At 42.3% G+C, this 27,919-nt stretch overlaps 1 protein-coding gene across 1 annotated transcript; it reads right to left on the bottom strand.

Moving 5' to 3' along the window:
- Nucleotides 1–170: 170 nt before the first annotated feature.
- On the bottom strand, nucleotides 171–27,772 carry LOC132405354 (uncharacterized). The gene is made up of 5 exons (XM_059990097.1): nucleotides 27,694–27,772; nucleotides 10,963–11,259; nucleotides 9,070–9,178; nucleotides 4,888–5,069; nucleotides 171–1,136 (listed from the first exon to the last, which is right to left on the bottom strand). Exons 1-5 carry the CDS (start codon nucleotides 27,748–27,750, stop codon nucleotides 171–173), a joined length of 1,611 nt encoding a protein of 536 aa, XP_059846080.1. The 5' UTR covers nucleotides 27,751–27,772.
- Nucleotides 27,773–27,919: the final 147 nt, after the last annotated feature.

The raw sequence follows: 27,919 nt of genomic DNA, 5'->3' as shown, positions 1-27,919 counted from the left end.
AATAATACAGTTCTAAGCATAAAGAAATAGGCCCAGTTCTATTTTGGGTCTGTCATAAACCTTAATTATAGTTTAATAGAAAATATTTTGAATATTACAGATGTTTAATGCCTAAGTAACTTCAGGGATACTTTGGAGATTACTTCTCTCTTAAGTATCATGTCCACCTTTCACCTCACAATCTTTTGTCCTTTTCTTCCCCTGTTGCTGTCGAATTTTCCACCACTCTCTACCTTGCCTTCTCGTGTTTTACTCAATTCTACAGCATATAGGTCAGAAAGCATCTCATGGAAGCCAGGAGGAAACTTTTCTTTTGTGAGCTTTGAGATTTCATTGTTTGGGGAAGCCCCTCTTTCCTTAGTCTTTTTTTGATCAACTGTTGCATACACATCAATTTTCTGATTGGCTAGACTATTTTTCTGGTCATCTTCCATAACTTGCTGACTCCATTCAGGTGCAATGTTTTCATAACTTGAGTCAGGATCTTCATTCTGATCTTCAATATTCTTCCCTGAACTTTGGCAAATTGGCTTTTCTATGTCTTTGGGGAAAGATGACTCCATATTGAAGGAAAATGAGAATTTTCTATCAGAAATATTCTCATAGATTGGACTTGTTTCAGAATCATGATCTTTCCCAATTTCTTTGTATTCCATAGGATCATGTGTTATGTTTTCCGTATTCTCTTTCTTTGATCTACCTTTAGAGTGATTAACAGTGGCATAAACTACTTGTTCTCTTTCTTCTGCAGAAATACCTTTGTTTTTCCCACCCAACTCCACATTTAATTCAACACCACAGGCTGAGCTACTGCCTTTCCATTCTTGATTTGATTTACTCTTGGATGTATTCAAAACTTTCTCAGTGTCTTGATCAATCTTCAATGCATGCCCACTTCCACCTTGAGATGTTTGGATGAACAAGTCTTGAGAGAAGCTTGCTATGTTTGATTGTTTTCTGACGGATTCTGTGGAAGTCTCAGAGTTGGATTTCATTGACTGATGTTCTTTGTTTGATTCTATTGCTTTAACAACTGCGTCAACTTTGTTGTAAATTTTTCCAACTTCTTTTGAGTTGAATAAAAAAACCCCTTCTCCTGAATCACATCTTCTGCCTGCCTCGAACATGAATGAATCCTGCATAAAAGAAGATTTGTGTCAGACCTTGGCATGCTATAGAACTTCACAAAGCTATATCTGGTTTATATTATATTATAGAAATATACATCACATTTTAGGTCTATCATGTGTAACAAATCCAACTGCATGTGTTGTTCCCACTTCCAGCAAACTAAAAAAGGAGGCAACTTTGAACTTGAAACCATGTCAAATCAAAGTTGCTTGTTATCCTGATTCCAGGTCACTGTTACTGAAGCCTTACTGATACCAAATGCCATGTCCTGTACTTACCCAATACAAGCTTGTAGATAGTTCACCAGCTTGGCTCTAAAAGAAGTCAAGGGTCTAGGGGTTTCATTTTATCAGAGACTGGGGACTAGGACAAGCCATAGTAAGGTATCAGTAGGTAGGTTTAATCATCAGTTACACTGTGACAATATTTGGAATGTACAAAGTAGCATGCCACACTAATTATTCAGTAAAATTCTTACAGACAAAGCTACCAAGTAATCTCTATACTTAGGGAGTCTCAGTATCATTTGCCACTGCTTCTGTACAGGTTCTAGAGGAACCTCAGAAAAGAAGAAGCTTGTTGTAGAGAAGTAATGCATAGAAAGTGCTGGAGGAACGCAGCAGGCCAGGCATCAAATATGGAAGAGAGTAAACAGTCAACGTCTCAGGCTGAGACCCTTCATCAGACCTGGAAAACAGACATGAGAAGTCAGTGTAAGAAGGTGGGGGTGAGGGGTGAAAGCGGGAGAAGGCAAGGGTGAAGTAAAGAGCTGGAAAGTTGATTGGTGAAAGAGATGAAGGACTGGAGAAGGGGGAACCTGATGGAAGAAGACAGAAGGCCTTGGGAAAAAGGGAGAGGGGAGGAGCACCAGAGGCAGGTGATAGGCAGGAAAGGAGATGAGGGGAGAGAGGGAAATAGGAATGGGGAATAGTGAAAGGGGTGGGAGCAATTACTGGAAGTTCGAGAATTTGGTGTTAATGCCATCATATTGGAGACTACCCAGCTGGAATATAAGCTGTTGGTCCTCCGACTAGAGGGTAGACTCCACAAGACAAAAAGCTGTGGTAGGCGAATGGAAACAATATAGTGCAGAATGAGGTGTCCCTTAAAGCACACAAAAGCCTTCATAGAAATTGGGAGATTGCCAGTGTGTACTTACGAATGTTACACTCCCTCACAATTAAGGTAAAGAGCAAGATGGATGGGAACCCTCAGATAGGGCGTAGAAGGTTACCTCTACCACTTGGAACGCAGGGTTTTGATGCGGTTAAGAGGAGGCATCTGCTTTTCAGTTTAGACTGTGCAGCATTGGGTGGACTATTTCCATACACCAGGTGTGGTCAGCACTAGGTAACTTGGGATGATACGAAATGGCACATTAGGCAAGCTTGTAAAAATGGAAGAGGTTGTCCATTTGATGTTAGAGTACTCACTGTGCACTGAAACACTAGTAAGCATTCACTAATAGATTGTGACCAGCCTACAATGAAATACAAGAGAGGCCAAACTGGCCTTATTTGGCTTGAAATAATTTCCATTGATGGTATCAAATTTAAGGGTTAAGATGTCATGATGCAGTTGTACAAATCTGTGGTTAGACTACACTTGACTATACCGCTTCCCACCCTATCTCCTATATCTCAACTATGCCTCTTCCCTCCCTATCTCCTATATCTCGATTATACGTCTTCTCACCCTATCTGCTATAAAAATGCTATTCCCCTTTCTCAGTCCCTTTGTCTCCACTGCATCTGTTCCCAGGACATGGTTTTCCATTCCAAGACATCAGGGATGTCCCCCTTCATCAAAGAATGGGGGTTCCCTCCCTCGCCTATTGGTGCTGCCCTCATCCGCATCTCCTCTGCACTCAATCCATTTTTCCACCGTCTTAACAATAATAGAGTCCCCCTTGTCCTTACCTATCACCCCATCAGTCTCTGCATCCAACATCATCCTCCACAACGTCTGCCATCTCCAAAGGTATTCCACCACTAGACCTGCCTTTACCTCCTCTACAATGGTGAGATCTGTCATAAATTGGGAGACCGATCCATCGAGCACCTCTACTCCATCTGCCAAAAGTGGAATTTCCCGGTAGCCAAACATTTAAATTCCCATTCCGACATGTCATTCTGTGGCCTCCTCCTGTGCCAAGATGAGGCCACCCTCAGGGTGGAGGAGCAACACCTTATATTCAGTCTGGGTAGCCTCCTTTCTGATGACATGAATATCAATTTCTCCTCGCGGTAAAAAAATACCCTCCCATCTTCCTCTATTCCCCCCTCTGGCCTTTTACCTCTTCTCACCTATCTATCACTTCCCTCTGTGTCCCCTCCTCCTTCCCTTTCTCCTATGGTCCACTTTCCTCTCCTATCAGATTCTTCTTCTCTTGCCCTTCACTTATCCCACCTACCTGGCATCACCTATCACCTTCCAGCCAGCCTCCCTCCCCGCCTTGCCTTTTTATTCTGGCATCTTCCCCTTTCCTTCTCACTCCTGGAGAAGGGACTCAGCTGAGTTCCTCCAGCATTTTGTGAGTTGCTTATTGGGAACACTCACCAACCTACAGAAAGGACGTTTTAGCACCAGAATGCAGAAGTGGTTCATGAGGATGTTGCCTAGAATGTGGGCTGAAGTTACAGAAAAGGATTGGACAGAATGCTTTCTCACTGAGGAGGAGCCTTATAAAAGTTTCTACAATTAAAAGGGGATATATGGGATAGACAGTCAAAAGCTTTTTTTCTGAGCAGGGGAATTTCGAAGCTGAGAGGGGAAATTTAAAGGCGAGCTGACGGGTAATTTTTTTTACATAGAAGGTGGTGAATATCTGGAATAAACTGCTGCAGCTGTTGTTGAAGGCAGATATAATGACAATGTTGAAATGATGTTTGAATGGGTCCTCAGATAGGAAAGATGTAGAGGGATTCAGGCCTAATGCGGGCAAATGGAATTAGTACAGATAAGCATCTTGGCTGTTGTGAATGAGCAGGGCTACAAGAGTCTGTTCCTGGTGCTGCATGTTTCCGTGCAGACATTAAGGTCCCTCCTCACTCACACAGAGCCCATTACTGATGCAGCCACATCAAGATTTGATTTGGGAGATAACAGGCATAACAAAACTGCACGTGGTCAGGAAGTGGGTTATTCTCTGGAAAGACAATAAGATGACTGCTCCTCACCCTTCGATAGATGATGATCAGAAAGTGAAACCCAACAGGCAGAGATCTAACGTCCACAATGATCCAAAAACCTAGAACTCCCAACATGGCTCCCTAAATCGTGTTCCAACATCAAACATGCCAGTTCCAACAGACAGTCCAGGGTTATATAAATAACATCTGGTGTTAAAATGGCCTGGATATGAGAGCACTATGATGAGTTACCTTCAGCTCATTCTGAAATAGTCAGATGTTAAAACCATGGGCAATATTATCTACTACAAAGTGGCCACTTTGTAGCACTATGCTTTTTACACCAATCATATCGATTACTCTGCCCTCTGTACTGACCATTGCACTGATGAAGAATTAATCTCAAGCTGTGTATATCAAATTGATTTCAATTGGAACTGGCTGATACAATAGACAATAGACAATAGGTGCAGAAGTAGACCATTCGGCCCCTCGAGTCTGCACCGCACCGCACTGGTCTGGGCACATTTTATTTCAGAAAAGCCCTTGCAATTTGCTTACAAACAGAACAGGGCAAGAATGTAATACATGGTAAAATGAAGATAAAAATGCAAAAGAACTTCACCTCATCTGTTCCATATCTCCGCAGAAGTTGGTAAGGCCACTTATAAATAACTTTCTTAGTCACAGGATCTTTCAAGATCAGGCTGTCCTGCTCAACGAAGAACATGTACTTTCCTTGAAGATTGCATCTGGTGGAAGCAACAGTCTTCTTCACGGTCACGGTGAATTGGTTATCAGGCGTAGCTGTGGAAAATACTACTAATGATTTTATTGCTTTTGATATAAAGCTTTAATATCAATGAAATAAATCTAACCTGTTATGTGATTGCAAATAATAGTTCTGAGGTTCAGTTATTGATTATACAGGCTTGTGATTTTGAGTAACAAGCATTTTCACATTGCTTCCGTTTCCAGGACATGACCCGACGATCTATGCATGTATTCTGTTGGCAACAGGCCAGAACTTTAACTCTTATTATGCATTTTTCCAAATAGCCACAGCACTCCTGTATAAGACATAAGCAAGAGGAGCAGAATAAGGCCATTCAGCCCACTGGGTCTGCTCTCCCATTCAGCATTGGCTGACTTATTATGCCTCTAAACCCCACTTTTCTGCCTTTCCCCAGTATATAATGTTGATAATGCATCGATAGTAGAGGGAAGGGGTGCTAGTCTAAAAAGCCTGACAGGAGTGTTGACTCCCCAGCATCAGAAACACTATGAACTGACTAGGCATCTAAGGGTGACAGCTCTAACACGTTGAGCTACCTCGAAGTCATAGCTCTTCAACTATGCATCTAAATATTGTTTAAATGTGATAAGGGTTCGCTACAGTTCAAAGCCTCTACCACTTTTTTGGGGAGTAATTTGCGTCCCAACTTCACCCTCTCTGTGTATCCAAGCTTCTCTCCTTTAATCCAACTACCAATTAATTTAAACCTCCACTCTCCACTTTTTAACTCACCACTAAGGGCAATGGGACCCTCCTAGCTGTTTTACCTAGGCCCATCATAATTTTCTGCATCCTGAACCTTTTCTAAGCCTCTCAAACTCCAACCCTCCGTCCCCGTTGTGAGAGGTGGAAACAGGTCAGGCTGGCCAACAGGGCTCTGGTGAAGCTCCATACACCAATCCCGTATACAGTGGATGCAATGGATTACAGAAACATTGATGAACTCCAACCGTACCATCGACTTTGTGGATGATGGAGATGGGAGGCCATGGATGACCTATGCTCCATTGGGAGCTAATGGCCCAAGAAGAAGGAAAAGAACCTTCTTTAAACCAAAGCAACTTTAGCTTGTCCAGGTCAAGTGTCATGGGGAACAGGCAGGAAAGTGGAACAGGCAGGATTAGGATCATGGCCAGATCAGCCACGATCCTAATAAATGACAGAGCAGTCATACAATCTACTTCTAATATCTTATAGCAATTAGAACATAGAACATAGAAATCTACAGCATGTTACAGGCCCTTCAGCCCACAATGTTGTGCCGACCATGTAACCTATTCTAGAAACTGCCTAGAATTTCCCTACCACATGGCCCTCTATTTTTCTAAGCTCCATGTACATATCTGAGTCTCTAAAAACACTCTAATGTATCCGATTCCACTATCCTCGCCAGCAGTGCATTCCACACACTCACCACTCTGTGTGAAAAACTTACCCACAACATCTCCTCTGTACCTACTTCCAAGCACCTTAAAACTATGCCCCCTTGTGTTAGCCCTTTCAGCCCTGGGAATAAGCCTTTCCACATGATCAATGCCCCTCATCATCTTATACATCTCTATCAGGTCACATCTCATCCTCTGTTGCTCCAAGGAGAAAATGCCAAGTACACTCAACCTATTCTCATAAAGTACACCCTCCAATACAGGCAACATCTTTATAAATCTCCTCTGTGCCCTTTCTATAGTATCCACATCCTTCCTGTAGTGAGGTGACCAGAAATGAACACAGATGGTCTAACCAAATGGGGTCGTGGGGACAAGTGTGGTGTGACCAAGGTCTTATATAGCTGTAACATTACCACACAGCTCTTGAAGTCACTCCCATGGTTGATGAATGCCAACACACCATGCGTCTTCTTATCATCACTGTCAACTTGCGCAGCAGCTTTGAGTGTCCTATCGACACAGACCCCAAGAACTCTCAGATCCTTCACACTGCCGAGAGTCTTACCATTAATAACCAACCTCCACACAGAATAGGAACCATCTACAACCACCCTTTGCCTTCTGTGGGCACGCCAATTCTGGAACCACAAAGCAAAGTCTCCTTGGATCCCATGCCTCCTTAGTTTCTGAAGGAGCTTCGCATGGGGAACCTTATCAAATGCCTTACTGAAATCCATATGCACTACATCCACTGCTCTACCTTCATCAATGTGTTTTATTACATCCTCAAAGAATTCAATCAGGCTCGTAAGGCACGACCTGCCCTTGGGAAAGCCATGCTGACTATCCCTAATCAGATTATGTCTCTCCAAATGCTCAAAAATCCTGCCTCTCATGATTTTCTCCAACAGTTTGCCCACCTCTGAAGTCAGACTCATTGGTCTATAACTTCTTGGGTAATCTCTACTCCCTTCTTGAACAAGGGAACAGCATTTGCAACTCTCCAATCCTTTGATACTTCTCCCATCCCTTTTGATGACGTAAAGATCATCGCCAGAGGCTCAGCAATCTCCTCCCTCACTTCCCACAGTAGCCTGGGTTATATCTCATCCTGTCCCAGTGACTTATCTAACTTAATGCTTTTCAAAAGCTCTAGAACATCCTCTTTCTTAACGTCTATATACTCAAGCATTTCAGTCCACTGTAATTCATCCCACAATTGCCAAGGTCATTTTCCCTGGTGAATACTGAAGCAAAGTATTCACTAAGGGAATACCTCCTCTGACTCCATGCACTTGTTTCCACAATTGCACCTGATTGGTCCTGTTCTCAAACAGCTCATCCTCTTGCTCTTCACATACTTGTAGAATGCCTTGAGGTTTTCCTTAATCCTGTCCTCCAAGGTCTTCTCATGGCCCCTTCTGGATCTCCTAATTCCATTCTTAAGCTCCTTCTTAGCAGCCTTGTAATTTTCTAGAGCTATGGCAGTACCTAGTTTCTTGAACCTTTCATAAGCTTTTCTTCTTAATTAGATTTTCTACATACTTTGCTACCATGGTTCTTTAACTCTACCATCCTTTCCCTGCCTCAATGGAACATACACTATGCAGAACTTCATGCAGATGTTTCCTGAACATTTGCCACATTTCTGCCATGCATTTCCCTGAAAACATCTGCTCTAAGGTTCCTGCCTATTTCCCCCATCCCAATTAAATGTTTTCCCAAATTGTCTGCTCCTATCCTGCTCCAGCGCTATAGTGAAGGAGACAGAGTTGTGGTCACTACTTCCAAAATGCTCTCCCACCGAGAGATCTGACACCTGACCAGGCTCATTTCCCAATACCAGATCAAGAAAAGCTTCTCCTCTAGTTGGCTTATCTACATCAGGGAATCTTCCTGAACATACCTAACAAACTCCACCCCATCTAAACCCCTTGCGCTAAGGAGATGCCAATCAATATGAGGAAAGTTAAAATCTCCCGTCAGAACAACCCTATTATTATTGCACCATTCCAGAATCTGCCTCCCTACCTGCTCCTTGATATCCCTGTTACTATTGGGAGGGGTCTATAAGAATCACGCAGCCCCTTTCCTGTTTCTGACTTGCACCCACACTGACTCAGCAGACCAACCCTCCATGACTTCCTCCTTTTCTGCAAACGTGACTCCATCCCTAATTAGCAATGCCATACCTTATCTCTTCTGCCTTCCTCTCTGTTCTTTTTGAAACATCTAAAGCCTGGCACACTCGGAAGCCATTCCTGCTCCTGAGACATCCAAGTCTCGTAATGGCCACAATGTCATAGTTCCACGTATTGATCCATGCTCTGTTCATCTGCCTTGGTTATGATACTCCTTGCATTAAAATAGATACATCTCAAACCATCAGGCTGTGTATCTTTGCTCTATCATCTGCCTATCCTTCCTTACAAACTCCTCACAAGCTGTCTCTACTTGTGCCCTATCCTCTGCCTCTTCACTTCAGTTCCCACCCGCCTGCAAATCTAGTTTACAAAGCTATTAACATTTTTCTATGATTAGGCAATGCTAGCATGAACAACAATGACATCTTTGTTATATGCTCTACATAACGTTACAGTAGATAACACATGTATTACCAGACCTTGTGCTATCGTTGAGTAAAGCTCATTTTCTTTCATTGAAAATGTATCATTGGATAATGTGGAACCAGCTGCGGCAAGATCTTCATTGGCCTTCCTCAGGTTGGCATTCTGGCAACATACAGCCATCAAAACAAATAGATCAGAACAAAAGTTAAGGCTGAGTGTAAGTTTCTATTTCTATATAATATTGCTGCACTGCTATCCACTTTGTAACAGGGTAATCCTGGAGTGAGCCCAGGGTACTGTACAGCCAAGGCTGACTGCTGTGAATATTTTCATCCTGGTGCTTAGCAGCAACCTGGTGCATTGTAGATAACACATGCTGTTTTTTTTAAATATGCTATCCAGTAAAGTTACCAATGCAACAATGGAATTGATTATTGCACAAGCATACACAAGAACATACGAAGTATGAACCGAAGTTGACAAACTGGCCTATCAGGCCTGCTCCACCATTCATGGTTGATCTGGTCATTGACTTTTTCCATAACCCTTAACTCCCCTGCCATGTAAAAATCTATCTAACTGTGCCTTAAATATATTTAATGAGGTAGCCTCTACTGCTTCCCTGGGCAGCGAATCCCACAGATTCTCTAATCTGTGGAAAGGACTTCCTCCTCTTTTCATTTTTTTTGTAAAACTTTATGGGTAATCTGATATGTATATTGACATTAGCAACATTACATGACGAGCAATGTTGTAAAGACAATCCTAGGAATCTTCTGTTTTAAGTTTGTTGTTACAACTGTGACTTCACTAAAAAATGGATTTAATTGACAAGTGAAGTGCTGGTGCCCTGAATGGAACATGAAAGGCATTTTATAATTGGAAGGCATTCTTTCATCCCTTTTCTTGCATATTTCATTAACATGCAGTGCTCTTGGTTCCAATGTGGCATGGCCAAGATGCAGAGAGAATCTCCCTCCACTCTGTTCTTCCTGCTACAGGAACACTCTGTACCATCTTTGGAAGAGCACATATGCAGTGCATGTACATTACTGTGCAGAAGTCTTAGGCAGCCTTAGCTCGGGTGCTGCATTTGTCAATGTGGAGCAAAGAGCACGTCTGTAAATCTGGCAGGAACGAAGGGTGTTGGGAATGGCGTGGGAGGGGTGTGGGGCATTTGGCAGAGAAGGAGTGCCAGGGTTGAAGGGTGGTGCGGGTAAAGACTCATTCTGCCCTGAGACTTGAGGCAAGGTCATTTGATTCCAAACAACTGGTTTATTGATCATTACAGAAAGTCTCTCTGGCGGTTCCTGCTCCCTTCCTCTTTTCCCAACCATGATTCCCCTCTCCCTGCCCGCTTCCCACTCTCAGTCCACAGTACAGACCCATATCAGAATCAGGTTTATCATCACTCACATATGTCATGAAATGCGTTTTTTTTGCTGCAGCAATACAGTGCAATAGATTAAAATATTACAGTACAGTGCAAATGTCTTAGGATCCCGAGCTCTAAATACATGCCTCAGACTTTTGCACAATATTGCAGTTGTAGTCTTGAATTTCCAACAACCGTCCTTTTGCCAATTGATGCTTTAAGGGGAAAATTTCTCTAGTATAGCCATATGACTATCAATCTAACTGAGAATTCCTAAACACATTTCACATTGAATCACAGAATCCTTACAACCAAAAACAAAGGGTCTTTCTACCCCCTCAGTACAGATTGAGTTGGAACCAGAATCCTAGTGATAAAAATGATTAGTTGCCCCTGAGGTGAATGAACTCTATGAGGGGAATTCGAATTAAATCTTTCTTATTTTGATTTATTTCAAGAGTTATAGAATTCCACCATTTTTTAAAAATGGCAGCAAAGTACTGTACTTATTGCGCCATCAGTAGATCTAATCATAAGAGATTTAAGTTTTGCCTTTCTGTACTTTACCTACCTCAAATGCCAGATCACAGAGGGAGTTGACCCATTCCATCAGCTCATGATTTGGAGCTGCCAATGTCCAGTTTTTATCCATGGTGTTAATGCAGAATGCAGTCATGTCTTTCGGAGTGTTTTCCCCTTGAATCTGACTGATGCTGACACAGTTGGACAGACGAATAATCCTATCCACCTTTTTAGAATTAGCTTTGTCCGAGGAGATGCCGCTTTCTTTTATGTCAGATTGTTTCAGCCTGGCAATGCTCTGTGAACTCCCTGGATACAACATAAACCAACTTTTCTTCCAAACTTTCTGAAATTACAAAAGGAGTTCAATCAACACCAGAGCATGAAGGAAAATCTGATCTTCCGAGTGCACTGAATACAGAAAGCTCATCTTTATGTATAGTATTATGCCAAAATTGATTATATGATTGACATTGAACAGGACTAATTGAAGTTAACACAATATCTGAACTCAAAGTAGGAAACCCAGATGGAATTTAATTTAGACAGGTGTGAAGTGATCCATTTCAGTAAGTTTCAGAGGTTTCAAAAGTACATTTAATGTCAGAGAAATGTATACAATATACATTCTGAAATTCTTTTTCTTCACTATCAATAACTCCAAAAGACTGGAAGTAGAGTAAATACTGAAAGGCTTTTATTAGCAGTAAAACAGAGCACGTCCATGCTGGATGACTGTGGGAGGAGCAGTGACACAATCACCTTTATCCAGGCATCCGTGGGACGAGCCACAGGAGCAGTCAGCAGAGAGGCATGTCCAGACATATATACATGCAGCAACCATCCACGAAAGCAGAGGAGTGCCCCAAAGAATGAATGACAGTTAAATGTTAGGACCCCAAAGTCCCCCCCAGCTCCCCCCCCACGCATAAGCAGCAGCAAAGCAACGATCTCCCCTCCCCTACCAGCAAAAAAAATCATCAGCGCCCCCTTCGAGCACTCAAACATGCAGCTCTACCAAGTTAAACCGAAGCAGGACTTAAGCAATAATTGGCAGGGCCCCAGAGCACTTTGTAAAACAAAGACCTAGGGGTATTCGTAGATAGTTTCACAAAGCTGACAACATACTGTAGGTATGTGAAGGTGGTGAAAAAGGTGTATAGCATACTTAGTTGTGGCATCGAGTATAAGAGTCGGGAAGTCACGCTGCAGCTGTGCAAGGCATTGGTGAGACTGCGCTTCGCGTAGTCAGTGCAGTTCAGGTTGTTGTACTATAGAAAAGCTGTGGTTAAGCTAGCGAAAATACAACAGAAATTCACAAGAACCTTGCCAGGGTTGGGTAGCTTAAGTTATGGGGAGAGTCTGAGTAGGCTGGGATCATTTTGTCTGAAACCAGCAAGGGATTTATAAAATCATGATGGGCATCGGTAAGGTGGGTGGTCTCAGACTTTTTCCCAAGGTAGGGAAGTCTAAACCTTGAGGGCACAGATTTAAAGTCAGTCTAAAACTATAGGAATAGATTTAAAATGGACTTGGGGGGGGGGGCAGGTTTGTTGCATAGCAGGTGAAGGCTATATGGAAGAAGCTGCCAGATGAAGTGGGAGAGTGGGTAAACTACAACAGTTTAAAACAGTTGACAAGTTCTTGGTTAGAAAAGGTTTAGAGCAGGAGTTCCCTCCCTTTTTTTAATGTCATGACCCAATGCCACTAAGCAAGGGGTCTATGGATCACTAGTTTAGAGGGATAAGGGCCACATTGAAACAAATGGAACTAGCTCAGGAAGAGAACTTGGTCAACATCGACAGTTTTAGCCAAGGGCTACCAGCTAGTTCATGCTTTTCTGCGAAAATGTGGCCAGTACCCTACAAGATGCACGAGGAATAAGGGAAGGCCAGACAGAGTGAAAACCAGTAGGAGATGTGGTATAGCTAACGAGACTCAGGCGCACATCTCCGGGTGGTGTCTATCTGTCAAGAACTTAGAATCAAAAGGAACAACAAGATCGTGGATAAATTGAAAGAGAAAGCAGGGAACAGTTGTTGGGAAATGTTTGTTGAACCTCATTTAAGGGCAGAGGACCGATTGTTTTCGAAACCTGACCTTGTCTTTATGAAGAAAAGAAGAGCAGTTGTAGTAGACGTAACTATCAAGTATGAGGACAACTAGCAGTCCCTCAAAAAGACTTGGAAGGAGAAGGAGGATGAATACAAGCACCTGTCTCAGCAAGTTAAAGAGTTAACAGGGGTGAACACAATGCAATACTTGGGTTTTGTGGTGGGAGCGAGAGCTCTCTGGGAGGAAAAAAATAACAGACTGATGGCATGCGGGCCTAGGGATCAAGGGCTTTAAGATGTTCGTGAAGGACATTTGCAGACTGACCATATGGCTAACAATGGACATCTTACAAACATTTATGGACTTTTAGGATGTTATGGGGCCAGTCATAGTACATCAGGGATAAGTGATAGACTGGTAGCCTGGAAAGATCTACAACTAGTGTCATACCTCCATGGCTTGTCCAAGGAAGGCAGACATACAGAGTAAAATTCACGACAAAGAATCATTACCGTGTTTGTAGTCATGCCAATGTTAAAAAGTCTAAACAACCCTCACTCACGTTCACTATTACTATTCTAATTGGACGCTGCTTCATAGCCCACAAGGTTGGCATTATCTTAAATAAGAGTAATCAAGATCGGCTATTTTATAATTCACCCTGATTGGACTGCCGAAGCATTGGCATCGTACCGTTTCTTCGCTAGGGTAGGGACCTACTCATTGGTCAACAATGGACGCCACACATAAATCTGCGAAATGTGCACTCAGTCAGCTCCTGGCTGATGTGTATCTTATAGCTAAATGCCTGGTCAACTAATTAGTGACATGCATGAATGGATGGACAATACTCCCACTGTCCCTACCTACTATCTAGGGGCCTGTTTCCTTATCGATTAAGGTGGCCAAGCAACTCAAACTTCAATGGACAATGCTCAATCATGGAGAAGGGGGTGAAGACAGTGGTGAGGTGGATAAACTAAGGGGAGAGAAAGAAAAAGAGGTGGGTGAGAGTGGAAGTGATTGGGGTGAAGGTGGGGAATGGATTTGTGAAAGAGGTGGGAAGAAGAGAGGGGCTGAGGAAAAGGAGAAGGGGGAGGGAACCAAGAAGAGGAGAGAGATGCCAGGAGCTGTGGACACTGAAATCTAGAGCCAAAAACAAGCTCCTTGAGGAATACAGCAGATCAGGCAGCGTCTGTGAAGGCAAATGGACAGTTTTGTTTATATTTCAAAATTAACTTTAATTGTAATTTTTAAAATCTATATAAAGTAAGAAGCAGTACAAAACTTTTCCATTCAAGGTAATTACAATCAGTAATGTAAAGTTATGATTTAAACTGTAGCACTTTTACTGCTCATTTGGCCCCCTGGCATGATAATGATAGACCATTTTAAGGTTTGAGGGGTTCCCTCCCCAACTCAGTCCCTCCGACCACTCATATAACCTTCGGTCATGATACACTATTTCAGTGATTGAGGGGCTGCCCCCCCTCTCAACTCAGTCCCTCTGTGTGCAATAGTGGAAGGAGTCCATATTGTGGCCCTTCATCAGAGTCTTTGCACTGGCCACACGAAGCTCCAGTGCTTACCTCAGCTTACCTAGCCTGTGCCAGTCTGCAGCATTCCCTGACAGATATCTTGCGGTGCTGGAAGAGAAACAAATTTTGGGCAGACCAACTGATGTCCTTCACTGAGCTGATCGCCTACCAGCAGCACTTGATGTCTGCCCATAGGTCAGAGAGTCCTCTATTATGCAGCTGTTGGGATCCCTGCATCCTTCTCCACATGCTCTTAGTAAATCAGCAGTTTGCAAAGAGGTGGCTGACTTTCTCTTACCCACTGTAGTTGTCTCAAGTGCAGTGTGCATTGGGGATGATATGTCACGTGTACAGTAAGAATCTGACTGTGATGATGCAGCTCACTGCCAGCCAAATGAACTATTGATGAGTTCTGGTGGTGAGGCATAATTTACTCAGTCTACCGCTTCCTCTGGCAGCTCCTTTAATATTTCCACCAGCCTCTGCAGGATAAACCTGCCTTTCAAGTCCATTTTAAAAGGAAAGAGCAGGAATCATTAAAAATGGCAGGTCTGGTTTCGTGTAAGTTTCACTTTGGAGCAGAGATAACAAGATCTGCAAAGACTAGGAACAGTAGAAACAGGAGGTCCTGTTACATGTGAGTTTCACTTGAGCTAATAAAAAGGAGGTAAGTTAAAGTGGGGCAGCCATTGCTGGAGTGGATCAGCATTAGCATGCAGAACTGAGGCTTTGGCCCAAGAGGCTTCAGTAAGAAAAGGCAGAGCCCATTTTGGATTGGCCATTGTATGAGTGGGCTCTAAGTTCTGAATCTTTGGTTCAAACGGCTTCAACAAGTAGGCACAGGTGAGTAACAGGTAAGCTTTATATAACTAGAAAGGTGCCAAATTACAACAAATTACAAACGTAGATAAAATAAGGATGATGTGTTGCAGTTGCATGAAAAAGGAGATGACAGATTCTGTTGTGGTTTCTGGTGATCATATCTGAAGGAAGTGTTAGTTACTTGAAGAACTCAGGCTCAAAATTAAGACAATACACAGCAAAATTATGACCTGGAATCTGAGCTCCAAACACTGTAGTGCATTAGGGAGGGGGAGAGTAACCTGGACACTGTGTTTCAGGAGGCATTTTACATCCATTAGATTAACTACAACACTTCAAAACTGGTCTGTGACAAGGGACAAGAGGATGTGACTGCAAGTGAGGTAGGTGGGGGTATCCAAGAAGTAATGCTGGTGGAGCTTCAGCCCTTGAGCTTGCCCAACAGGTCTGAGATTGCTGCTCCTGATGAGGATGAGAGTGGGGACTGTAGAAAGGCTGAGTATTTGAACTGTGGCTCATGGTTCAGGGAGCCCTTGAAAAGAGGGGAGAGAAGAGAAATTTTGTTGTAATTGAGGGAAGTGTAGTCAGGGGTATAGACATAATTCTCTTTTGTAAGGAGCGAGAGCCCTGAAGGCTGTGTTGACTGCCTTTTGCCTGGGTTTAGGACACCTCATCTGATCAGCAGAAGAATTTGGAGTGCGAGGGGGATGATTCCATTATTGTGGTCCATATGAATACAGCAAGAACAAGGAAAGAGGTTCTGCCAAGGGAAGTTGAATAGTCTAAATTAAACCACAGATTCAAAAAGGTAATAATCTTTGGATTGTTAACTGAGCCACATGGAAATTGGCACGGTGTTAATAAATCAGAGAGTGAACTGTGTGGCTCAAAGACTGGGTGTGGGAGATGTGGGGTTGAATTCGTGAGATATTGGCTATTATTGGGAAGGAAGGGAGCTGTTCCAATAGGACAGACTCCACCTGAATTATACAGGGACCAATAGTCCTGGCAAGACTCATAACTAGTGATTAATGAGGATTAACTAGGGTGAAGGATTTCACCAGTTGCTGGTGAAGAATATTGGCCTTTCCAAGTCATAAGTACTTTACCAGTTTAAATCCAACCTCCAAATGAAGTCAAATTGATATTTGTGCACATGTTCCACACTGTGAATGGGTCTAATCTGGAGTGAGCTGTCATTTTGTACTGGGATTCTACCTCTCCAAAAATAATAGCGAGCCAGGTTACCCAGGCAATGAATAAAAACATGATTTCCTCAACATAAAAAACAAGCCAATGTCATCAGTACACGTATTATGTGTTTTGCAATATTCTGTGTCATTTAACACCTTGGCCACCAACTCATCAGCACTACTACCCTACACCAGGTGAATTGTACATTAGAGTATGGTTTGTATCACCATTTTTTCCTCTCAGTGTTTGATGCCCCCGAGAAAACAATGCAAGTCTATCCAGTCTCTCATGATAGCACGAGCCCTCTAAACCAGGCACTGTCCTGGTAAACCTCTACAGCACCCTCTCCAAAGCCTCAACATCCTTCCTATAGTGGGGCAACCAGAACCGTACACAATACTCCAGATCTGGCCTAACCAGTGTTTTATAAAATTGCAAGCTCACCTCCTGAATGCTGAACTCAATGCCTCCACTAATAAAAGCAAACATTCCATAAGCCTTTTTAACCCCCTTATCAATCTGTGTAGCCTCTTTCAACGAGCTATGAACTTAGAGCCCATTGTCTCTCCACAGCAACACTGTTGAGGACCTTGCCCTCAACAGTGTACTGATTCCTTGCATTTGCCCTACTGAGGTGCAACACCTCACCTTCATCTGGGTTAAACTCCATCTGCCATTTCTCAGCTGATATCTGCAACTGGCCTATGTTGTACTGTATTTTTTGCCAGACTTCTACACTATCCACCACTTCACCTATTCACATATTTACTAACCCACCCTTCTACATTTTCTTCCAGCTCCTTTATATACATAACAAACAGCAGAAGTCCCAGCACTGATCCCTGTGGAACTCCATTAATTACAAACCTCCAGTTAGAGTAAATCCCTTCAACCATTACCCTCGATCTTCTCTGTGCAAGCCATTTCTGAATCCAAACAGCCAATTTGCCAAGGATCCTATGCAGCTTAATCTTCTGGATTAGCCTCCCATGAAGACTTTGTCAAATGCCTTACTAAAGTCCATCTGTACAGCATCCACTGCCCTAACTTAATCAGTCCCTCTTAACACCTTGTCAAAAAACTCAATCAAGATGGTAAGGCACCACCTGCCATGCACAAAGCCATGCTGTCTCTCGCTAATTAGGCAATGGGCTTCCAAATGCTCATAAATCCTTTCCCTAAGAATTCTCTCCAGAAATTTCCCTGTAACTGATGTGAGACTCACTGGTCTACAGGTTTCAAGATTTTCTTTGTTCCTTTCTTAAATAGAGGTATAACTTTCTGCCAATTGCTAGACCTCTGGGACCTTGCCTGTGACTAGAGAGGACAAAAAGGTACTGGCCAAGGGCCCAGCAATCTTGTCTCTTGCCCCTTTCAATAACCTGGGGTACATCCCATCAGGCCCTGGGGACATCGACCTTAATGCTCATTAGGTGGCCCAACAATTCCTCTTTCTTGACCTCTAAATGCCCTGATGTATTTATATCCTAGGCACTGACCTCCTGGTCCTCCATATCATTTTCCTTGGTAAATGCTGAAGCAAAGTGCTCATTAAGTACCTCACTCACATTCTCTGCATCCAAGTGAATGTTCCCTTTACTCTTGAGTGGTCCTATCCTTTCCCTTGTTATCCTTTTACTCTTGATGTACATATATATATCCTACCTTACCAAAGACTTTTCTTGACCCCCACCCCCACCCCCGCCTTTCCGAATTGCCTTGTTTAGTTCTTTTCTGGCTTCTTTATAATCCTATGTGCTTCATTTGATTCTGACTTCTGAAGCTTTACATGCCTTTCCTTTTTCTTCTTGACTAAATTCATCACCTCTCTGAACATCCAAGGTTCTCTTATCTTTCCATCCTGTCTTTCCTTCCAGTAGAAGCACACATTTCCTGTTCTCTGCGTAATTGATCTTTAAACACCTCCACATGTCTGATATGGACTTGCCAGAGAAAAGGTGGTCCTAATTAACCCTTCTTCATTCTTGCTTAATGCACTGAAAGATAAGGAGTTGTGGTCACTATTCCCTAACTGTTCACAGTAGTCAAGGTAAGGCCTCATCAGTGCCTTATAAAGCCTTGGCAACATATTCCTGCTCTTGTATTCTAGACCACTTCCTCACCACCAACTCAGCCTACAAGTTAACCTTTAGGTTGTTTGGCACAAGGATTCCCAAGTCCCTTTGCATTTCAGAGTTTTGGATTTTCTCCCCAATTAGGAAATAGTCTGCACATTTATTTCTTCTGCGAAAATGCATGACCATGCATTTTCCAACATTATATTTCATTTGCCACTCTCTTGCCCATTCTTCTAATCTGTCTAAGTCCTTCTGCAGCCTAGCTGTTTCCTCAATACTACTTGCCCCTCCACCAATCTTTGTATCATCTACAAACTTGGCAACAAAACCATCGATTCCATCATCTAAATCATTGATACGCAGCATAAAAAGAAGCAGTCCCAACACTGACCCCCTGCCCAATACCACCAGTCACTGACAGCCAACCAGAAAAAGATCCTTTTATTCCCACTCACTGCCTCTTCCCAATCAGCTAATGCTCTAACCAGTAACTTTCCCATAATACCACAGGCTCTTAACTTGGAAAGCAACCTCATGTGTGGCACCTTGTCAAAGGCCTTCTGAAAATCCAAATATACAATGTCCACTGCATCCCCTTTACCTATCCTACTTGTAATCTCCTCAAGGAATTCCAACAGGTTTGTCAGGCAAGATTTTCCCTTAAGGAAACCATGCTGACATTGTCCTATCTTGTCTTGTGTCACCAAGTACTCCAACACCTCATTCTTAACAATTGACTCCAACATTTTACCAACCACTGAGGTCAGGCTAACAGGTCTATAATTTATTTTCTGCAGCTTTGATCCTTTCTTAAAGAATGGAGTGAAATTTGCAATTTTCCAGTCCTCTAGCACCATGCCAGAGTCCAATGATTTTTTTGAAAGATCTTTACTAATGCCTCCACAATCTCTACCGCTACCTCTTTTAGAAGCCTAGGGTGCAGTTCACCTGGTCCAGGTGACTTATGAATCTTTAGGTCTTTCAGCTTTTTGAACACCTTCTCCCTTGTAAAAGTAACTGCGATCACTTCTCTATGCTCTCACCCTTCAATATCTGGCACACTGCTAGTGTCTTCCACAGTGAAGATTGACGCAAAATTCTCATTTAGTTCATTTGCCATCTCCTTGTCGCTGTTAATATTGCCCTCATAATTTGTACTACTCCGATTTAGGACCATATTTGTCCTTAGTTATAGCTATCCTGAAAGTTAAGGAGTTACAGTCACTGTTCCATAACTGTTCATCCACTGAAAGATCAGTTACCTGGCGAGGCTCATGACCCAACTCCAGGTCCAGAATGGTTCCTCCTCTCACTGGACCATTCACATATTGACTTAAAAGCCTTCCTGTATACACGTAACAAATTCAGCTTCATCTTATCCCCTTACACTAAGAAGGTTCCAGTTTATATTAGGGAAGTTGAAATCCCCAATGACAACAACGCTATTATTATTAGATATTCCCTTAATCTGATTACATATATGTTCCTCAATGTCCTATTGGCTATTAGGGGGCTGAAGTTCAGTGTGATTGCACCCTTCCTATTTCTGAATTCCACCATGGACTCAGTGCCTGATCCTTCCAATACATCTCCTCTGTGTGCTGCTGTGGTATTGTCCCTGATAAGTAGTGCAACTCCACTCCCTCTTTTACCTCCACCTCCATCTGTCTTTTTTTCAAGAACTATTACATTATGCCATTAAACAGGGTGTTTTTAAGGTGATTGAAAGAGTCAGCTGGAGACTCCTGATTGTTTGAATACATGGCCCTCATGGATATGTCAGACAATTGTAACAGAGTCTCAGTCTGAAATGTCGACTGTTTACTCTTATAGACCAAAAGACCATAAGACACAGGAGCAGAATTAGGCCATTTGGCCCATTGAGTCTGTTCCATCATTCAATCTTGGCTGATCCTTTTCTCCTCCTCAGCTCCACTCCCCAGCCTTCTCCTCATAACCTTTGATGCCATGTCCAAATCAAGAACCTATCACTCTCTCCCTTTAATACACCCAAAGACCTGGCCTCCACAGCAGCCCGTGGTAGCAAATTCACCCACATCTGGCTAATGAAATTTCTCCACATCTCTGTTTTAAATGGATGCCCCTCTAACCTGAAGCTGTGCCTTTTTGTCCTAGATTCCTCCAACATGAGAAATATCCTTTCCAAATCTACCCTGTCTAGGGCTTTCAACATTTGAAAAGTTTCAATACTTAATTTGACTTTTATGACGGAGGACCGGATGAGGATTCTGAAATTGGTTAACTCTTCTTCGATTTGTGCTAGTCATTCACTGATTCAATTTAAAATTGTACATCGTTACTATTTGACGAAGGAGAGATTGTCTAAAATGTTTCCTAATGTTGATAGTTATTGTGGTAGATGTAAAACTGAGACAGCTACACTGACACACATGTTTTGGTCTTGTTCTATACTGGAACAGTTTTGGAAGTCAATTTTTTCTACAATTTCTAAAGCACTTAAAATTAATTTACAACCTAACAAATTAACTGTGCTCTTTGGAATAATTCCTCAAAATATCTGTGGTATTCCTTGGCCTGACAAACATGTTATTGCATTTGCTACATTGATAGCTAGGAGGGCCACTCTGTTGAAGTGGAAGGATACGTTGGCTCCCACTCTGTCACAATGGTTCTCTCAAGTGATGTTATGTCTTAGTTTGGAGAAAATTAGAAGTCGAACCTACGAACCTATGTTTGATTTTGAGAAAAATGGGGTTCATTTGCTCGTTACTATCATTTGAGTTAATTGATTGATCTCCTCCACGATCTAATTGTAAATTTTGGTATAATTTATTTTTGTTGTGGTTTGATGTTTAGCTTTAGAAGCTTTTTGAATGACGCATGACTCCAGGGTTGAATACTAATGGGTGTTCTTTTTTTCTCACCTTTCTTTGCTTTAGTAGGGTTTCTTTTTCCTTTTCTTCTTTTTGTGTTACCACATTCTTCAATCTTTAAAACATTGCTTTTTCCCCTTTGAGACATTGCAAGTGTTACCTGCTTCAGTGTACTCTTGTTATTTTGGATAATAATAATAAAAATAATAAAAGATTTGAAAAGAAAGAAAGAAAAGTTTCAGTAAGATTCCTCCCTCCACTCATCCTTCCAAATTCCAGCGAGCACAAACACAGAGCTATCAAACGTTCCTTGTATATAACCCTTTCATTCCTGGCATCATCCTTATGAACCTCCTCTGAACTCTCTCTAATGCCAGCACACCTTTTCTTAGATACGGAGCCCAAAACTGTTCACAGTACTCAAGGTGAGGCCTCATCAATGCCTTATAATGCCTCAGAATCATATCCCTGCTCTTGTATTCCAGACCACTTGAAATGAATGCTAACATTGCATTTGCCTTCCTCACCACCAATTCAGCCTAAAAGGTAACCTTTAGGTTGTTTTTGCATAAGGATTCCCAAATCCCTTTGAATTGCAGATTTTTGGATTTTCTCCCCATTTAGAAAATAGTCTGCACATTTGTTTCTTCTATGAAAGTGCATGACCATGCATTTTCCAACATTGTATTTCATTTGCCACTTTCCTGCCCATTTTCCTAATCTGTCTAAATCCTTCTGCAGCCTACCTGTTTCCTCAACACTACCTGCCCCTCCACCAATCTTCGTATCATCTGCAAACTTGGCAACAAAACCATTTATTCCATCATCTAAATCATTGATACGCAGCATAAAAAGAAGCAGTCCCAACACTGATCCCCCGCACAATACCACCAGTCACTGGCAGCCAACCAGAAAAAGATCCTTTTATTCCCACTCACTGCCTCTTACCAATCAGCCAATGGTCTAACCAGTAACTTTCCCGTAATACCACAGGCTCTTAACTTGGTAAGCAACCTCATGTGTGGTACCTTGTCAAAGGCCTTCTGAAAATCCAAATAACAACATCCACTGCGTCCCATTTACCTATCCTACTTGTAATGTCCTCAAAGAATTCCAACAGGTTTGTCTGGCAAGATTTTCCCTTAAGGAAACCATGCTGACATTGTCCTATCTTGTCCTGTATCACCAAGTACTCCATAACCTCATCTTTAACAATTGACTCCAACATTTTACCAACCACTGAGATCAGGCTAACTGGTCATTAATTTCCTTTCCGCTGCCTTCATCCTTTCTTAAAGAGTGGAATGAAATTTGCAATTTTCCAGTCCTTTGACACCATGCCAGAGTCCAATGATTTTTGAAAGCCCATTACTAATGCCTCCACAATCTCTACCGGTACCTCTTTCAGAACCCAAGTGTGCAGGTCATCTGGTCCAGATGACTTTCAGCTTGTTGAACACCTTCTTCCCGGTTATCATAACTGCACTGACTTCTCTTCCCTCACACCCTGCAACATCTGGCACACTGCTAGAGTCTTCCACAGTGAAGGCTAAAGCAAAATACTCATTTAGTTTATCTTCCACCTCCTTGTCCCTGTTATTATTTCTCATTTTCTTGCAGTCCTATTCATATTTGAAAAAGCTTTTACTCTCCACTTTGATATTGTTTGCTAGTTTGCTTTCATATTTCATCTTTTCCTTCCTAATGATTCTTTTCATTGCTCTCTGTAGGTTTTTAAAAGCTTCCCAGTCCCCTATCTTCCTGTTAATTTTTGTTTTGTTGTATGCCCTCCCTCCGTTTTGCTTGTATGTTAGTTTTGACTTCCTTTATCAGCCACGGTTGTATTATTTTGCCATTTGAGCATTTCTTCAATTTTGGAATACACATGTCCCACACCTTCCTCATTTTTCCCAGAAGCTCACGCCATTGCTTCTCAGCTGTCATCCCGGCCAGCATTGCCTTTCAATTTACTGTGGCCAACTCCTCTCTCATACCACTGTAATTTCCCTTACTCCACTGAAATATTGCTACATCAGACTTTACTTTCTCCTTAACAAATTTCAAGTTGAACTCAATCATATTGTGATCACTGTCTCCTAAGGGTTCTTTCACCTTAAGCTCCCTAATCACCTCCAGTTCATTACATAACACCCAATCCAGTATAGCTGATCCCCTAGTAGGCTCAATGACAAACTGTTCTAAGAAGCTATCTCTTTGGCATTCAACAAACTCACTTTCTCAAGATCCATTACCAATCTGATTTTCCCAATTGGCCTGCATGTTAAAATCTCCCATGACTACAATAACACTGCCCTTTTGAGATGCCTTTTCTAGTTCCTGTTGTAAGGCCTATATATGCCATCAGAGTCCTTTTACCCTTGTCGTTTCTTTACTTGACCCACAAGGATTCAACATTTTCCGATCCTATGTCACACCTTTCTAATGATTTGATGCCATTCTTTACCAGTAGAGCCACCCCACCCCTTTTGCCTACCTTCCTATCACTCTGACACAATTGTAATCTTGGACATTCAGCTCCCAACTACAACCATCTTTCAGCCATGATTCAGTAATGGCCACAACATCATACTGGACGATCTATAATAGTGCAAAAGATCATCCACCTTATTTCTTATACTCCATGCTTTGAGGTATAACACTTTGAGTGCTGCATTTGCTACCCTTTTAGATTCTGCATCCCTAATACACTGATACTCACCCTGCTGGCTGCAATTTTGTCCTATCTTCTGACTGCCCTTCCTGACAGCCTGACTGAACACTATCTTTGCTTTTTTTTAACCATCCATCCTTTATTGAGTCCCCTCACTCTGGTTCTTACCACCCCTGCCAAATTAGTTTAAACCCTCCTCAGTAGCTCTAACAAGCCATCCCGTGAGAATGTTGGTCCCCCTCAGGTTCAGGTGCAACCCATCACTTTTGTCCAGGTCATACCTCCCCAGGAGAGATCCCAATGATTGAAGAATCTGAAGCCCTAATCCTGTTTCTACCCTCACTGGCACGTGGCACAGGGAGCAATCCAGAAATTACTACCCTGGAGTTCCTGCTTCTCAGCTTTCTGCCTAGCTCTCTAAATTCTCTCCTCAGGACCTCTTTGCTTTTCCTTCCTATGTTATTCTTACCAATATGTACCAAGACATCTGTCTGTTCTCCCTCCCCCTCCAAAATGCTGTGGACTCGATCCAAAACATCCCTGACCCTGGTACCTGGGAGGAAACATACCATCCAGGTGTCCTGTTCACACTCAAAACATCTCTTGACTGTTCTTCAGACTACTGAGCCCTCTCTTGCTACCTCTCCCCTCTTCCCTTTCTTTCTCTTCTGCACCACAGACCCATGCTCAGTGCCAGTAAGCTGGTCTCCAAGGCATTCCCCTGGGAGGTCATCCCCCACAACAGTATCCAAAGCGGTATACTTACTATTGAGAGGAATGGCCATGGGGGTGCTCTGTGCTAACTGCCTGTTCAAATTTCTATTTCTCCTGACAGTCACCCAGCAACTTAGGGGTGACTACTTCCCTGAAACTCTGATGGATTATCTCCTCACTCTCCCATACAAGTTGAAGGTCATCCAGCTGGATCCTTAACGTGGTCTTCAAGGAGCTGCAGCCAGATGCACTTCAAGCGGATGTAGTTCCCTCAGAGACTCTGGGTCTCCCAAGACTCCAGCATCTGGCATGAAGATCTCACAATGGTCATTTACTACACTAGATATAGTTAAAGAAATAAAAGGGAACTTTAACAGAAGCTTACTCAGAACCAACATCTCTTTCAAGCCAAAGCCCGACACTCCTACTCTCAACCATAGATGCTGCCTGGCCTGCTGAGTTCCTTCAGCATTTTGTGTGTGTTGTTTGGATTTCGTGCATCTGCAGATTTTCTCTTGTTTGTGAATATCTACCTCAGGTTGTTTTGTAATAGGATCTCCCATTTGTTTAGTTAATAGAAACTGATCTACTATTGCAAAGAAATGGAGGAAAATATCACTTCGATTGGTTCTGGGTCTACAAGCTCCAGCAATCAGGGTCCATTCCGATCTTCGGGGCTGTCTGAGGGGTGTTTGCATGTTGCCTGTCATGATGTGGGATCCCTTCAGTGCCCCCGTTTCTTCACACATATAAAGATGTACAAGTCTGTGGGTTATTTGGCTTCTGTAATTTGTCCTTAGTGTGCAGGTAATGGTAAAATTTGGGGGGGGGAGTCGCTGAGGAGGATTGAAATGAGATGAGTGGAATTGGCTGCTTGGTAGTTCACACTGATTTGATGGGTTGAAGGGCCAATTTTCATGCTGTTAAGACCTCTAATATGCACCAAGATGAAAACGTAGCAATCCTTAGGGATAGGATAAGATAGATGGGCATTTTCCCTAATTAGGGAGAGCCAGCATGGCTTTTTTTTGGTGGGGCAAGACATGTCTTAACAAATTCATTGAGTTCTTTGACAAGGTGAGAAGAGAGATTGATGAAAGTGGAGAAGTGGACGTTGTCTATATGGATTTTAGTAAGGCATTTGACAAAACCCCTCATGGACCTTTGAAAGATTAGGATGCATGGGGTCCACGGTGAACTGGCTGTTCGGATTCAGAACATGATTGCGCATAGAAGACAGGGTGGTGGTCAAAGGGATTTATTTGAGTTGGAGGTCCATAATTACTGGAGTTCCACAGGGAACTGTACTGGGACCTCTGCTCTTTGTGATGTATATAAATAACCTGGATGAAAATATAGATGTGTGGGTTAGTATGTTTGCAGATAATATCAAGATTGGTGGAGTTGAGGATAGTGTAGGAGACTGGCAAAGAATTCACAATGATATAGAGCAGTTGCAGATATGGGCAGAGAAATGGCAAATAGAGTTTAATCCAGATAACTGTGAGGTGTTGCACCTTGGTAGTGCAAATACAAGCAGACCGTATACTTTAGCAGCACGACCCTTAACAGTGTTGCTGAGCAATTTGATATTGGGGTCCAAGTTCACAGCTCCTTGAAAGTGGCTATGCAGGTCGATAGGGAGGTTAAGAGGTTTGTGGAATGCTTGTTTTAATTAGTCAAGGAACTGAGTTCAAAAGTTAGGAGAATACATTGCAACTTTATAGAACTTTGGTTAGTCCACATCTGGAGTATTGCATACAGTTCTGGTCACCCCACTATAAGAAGGATGTTGAGGCTGTTGAAGAGGGTGACAAAGATGTTTACCAGGATGCTACCTGTTTTAAAGGGCATGTGTTATCACGCCCGTTTTGGTGGTAGAGGCAAATACATTAGAGACTTTTAAGAGGTGTTTAGATAGGCACATGAACATGAGGAAGTCAGAAGGTTATGGACATTGTGTAGGCAGGAAGGATTTGTTTTTGGATTTTCAAATTTAATTTTTAGCTGGTTTGGCACAACATTGTGGCTGAAGGATTTGTTCTTATGCTGTACTTTTCTACGTCCTATCTAATCATAGTCTGATGCACAAGTGTTTATATTTGAGGGGAAGTACTTTTTTATCAACAGTTGTTTGTAAAGAAACGTACATACCAGAATTTGTAAATTTTTTTGCTCGCTGGTCTGAAAAAGAAGCGCGCTTTGTTCCAATATTTAAAAAGGATTTGGAAAGAATCTCCAGATGAAATGATTCACTGAATGAATAAATTATAATTCTTAAATCATTAGGAATGCTTAGAATCTGAGAACACACTGGGACCCCACAGACTTGAGAGCTTGAAAACAATTTTAAATGCCGATCATGGTGTTCCACCACAATTTGACTGGAGGACCTCACAACATCCACCTTTAAACAAGGACATTTCTTTCAGCCTGTGTAGTTTGGTGACTCTGCAAGCTATCATTTTATTCTTGCCCTCGATACTTGAATAAGCTTTATCGATTCACTAAATTAAGTTTTAGTGATTATGGTGTCAGTCACCTAGACTTTAAACTCTGAAATTCCCTCCCTAAACCTGGTCAGTTTTTCCCCTCCTTTTAAGGTCTATCTACCACCAAGCTCTTGGCCAAATGCCTTTTTTTATTTTTCTGTGGCCAGGTGTTAGATTTTGATCAGTAATGGTCTATTATTTAGTGACTTGTAATATGTTAAGGGAACTTTGTTACTGGAAATTGCTGTTGAGTCCAGACTTGATACATTAATGATCTAATCTCATCTCAATTATTGCTCAAATCTCTCAAAACTTAGAACGCAAATACCAAGAACTTACACACAAAGACAAAGGAACTTACCTTCCCAAATTTGTACTGCTGTATGTGAAGTATCCCTTCTTTAATAGGCTTTTCCATTGCGAGTCTCTCAGTGGCTGGGTCTCTTCAACAGGCACTATGTAGTTAAATGCACTTAACAGAACCTTCACTTCCTATAATCACTTCCTCATTTTACTTGACAGGACTCTCTATCTTGCCCTCAAAGGAAGCCTCATTTACATTCTCAAATGATGCCTGAATGCACTGC

Source organism: Hypanus sabinus, chromosome 15 (genome assembly GCF_030144855.1).
Source record: "Hypanus sabinus isolate sHypSab1 chromosome 15, sHypSab1.hap1, whole genome shotgun sequence".
Lineage (NCBI taxonomy): Eukaryota > Metazoa > Chordata > Chondrichthyes > Myliobatiformes > Dasyatidae > Hypanus > Hypanus sabinus.
Note: the sequence above shows the minus strand (reverse complement) of the source record. Positions and strands in the feature narration are given on the sequence as shown.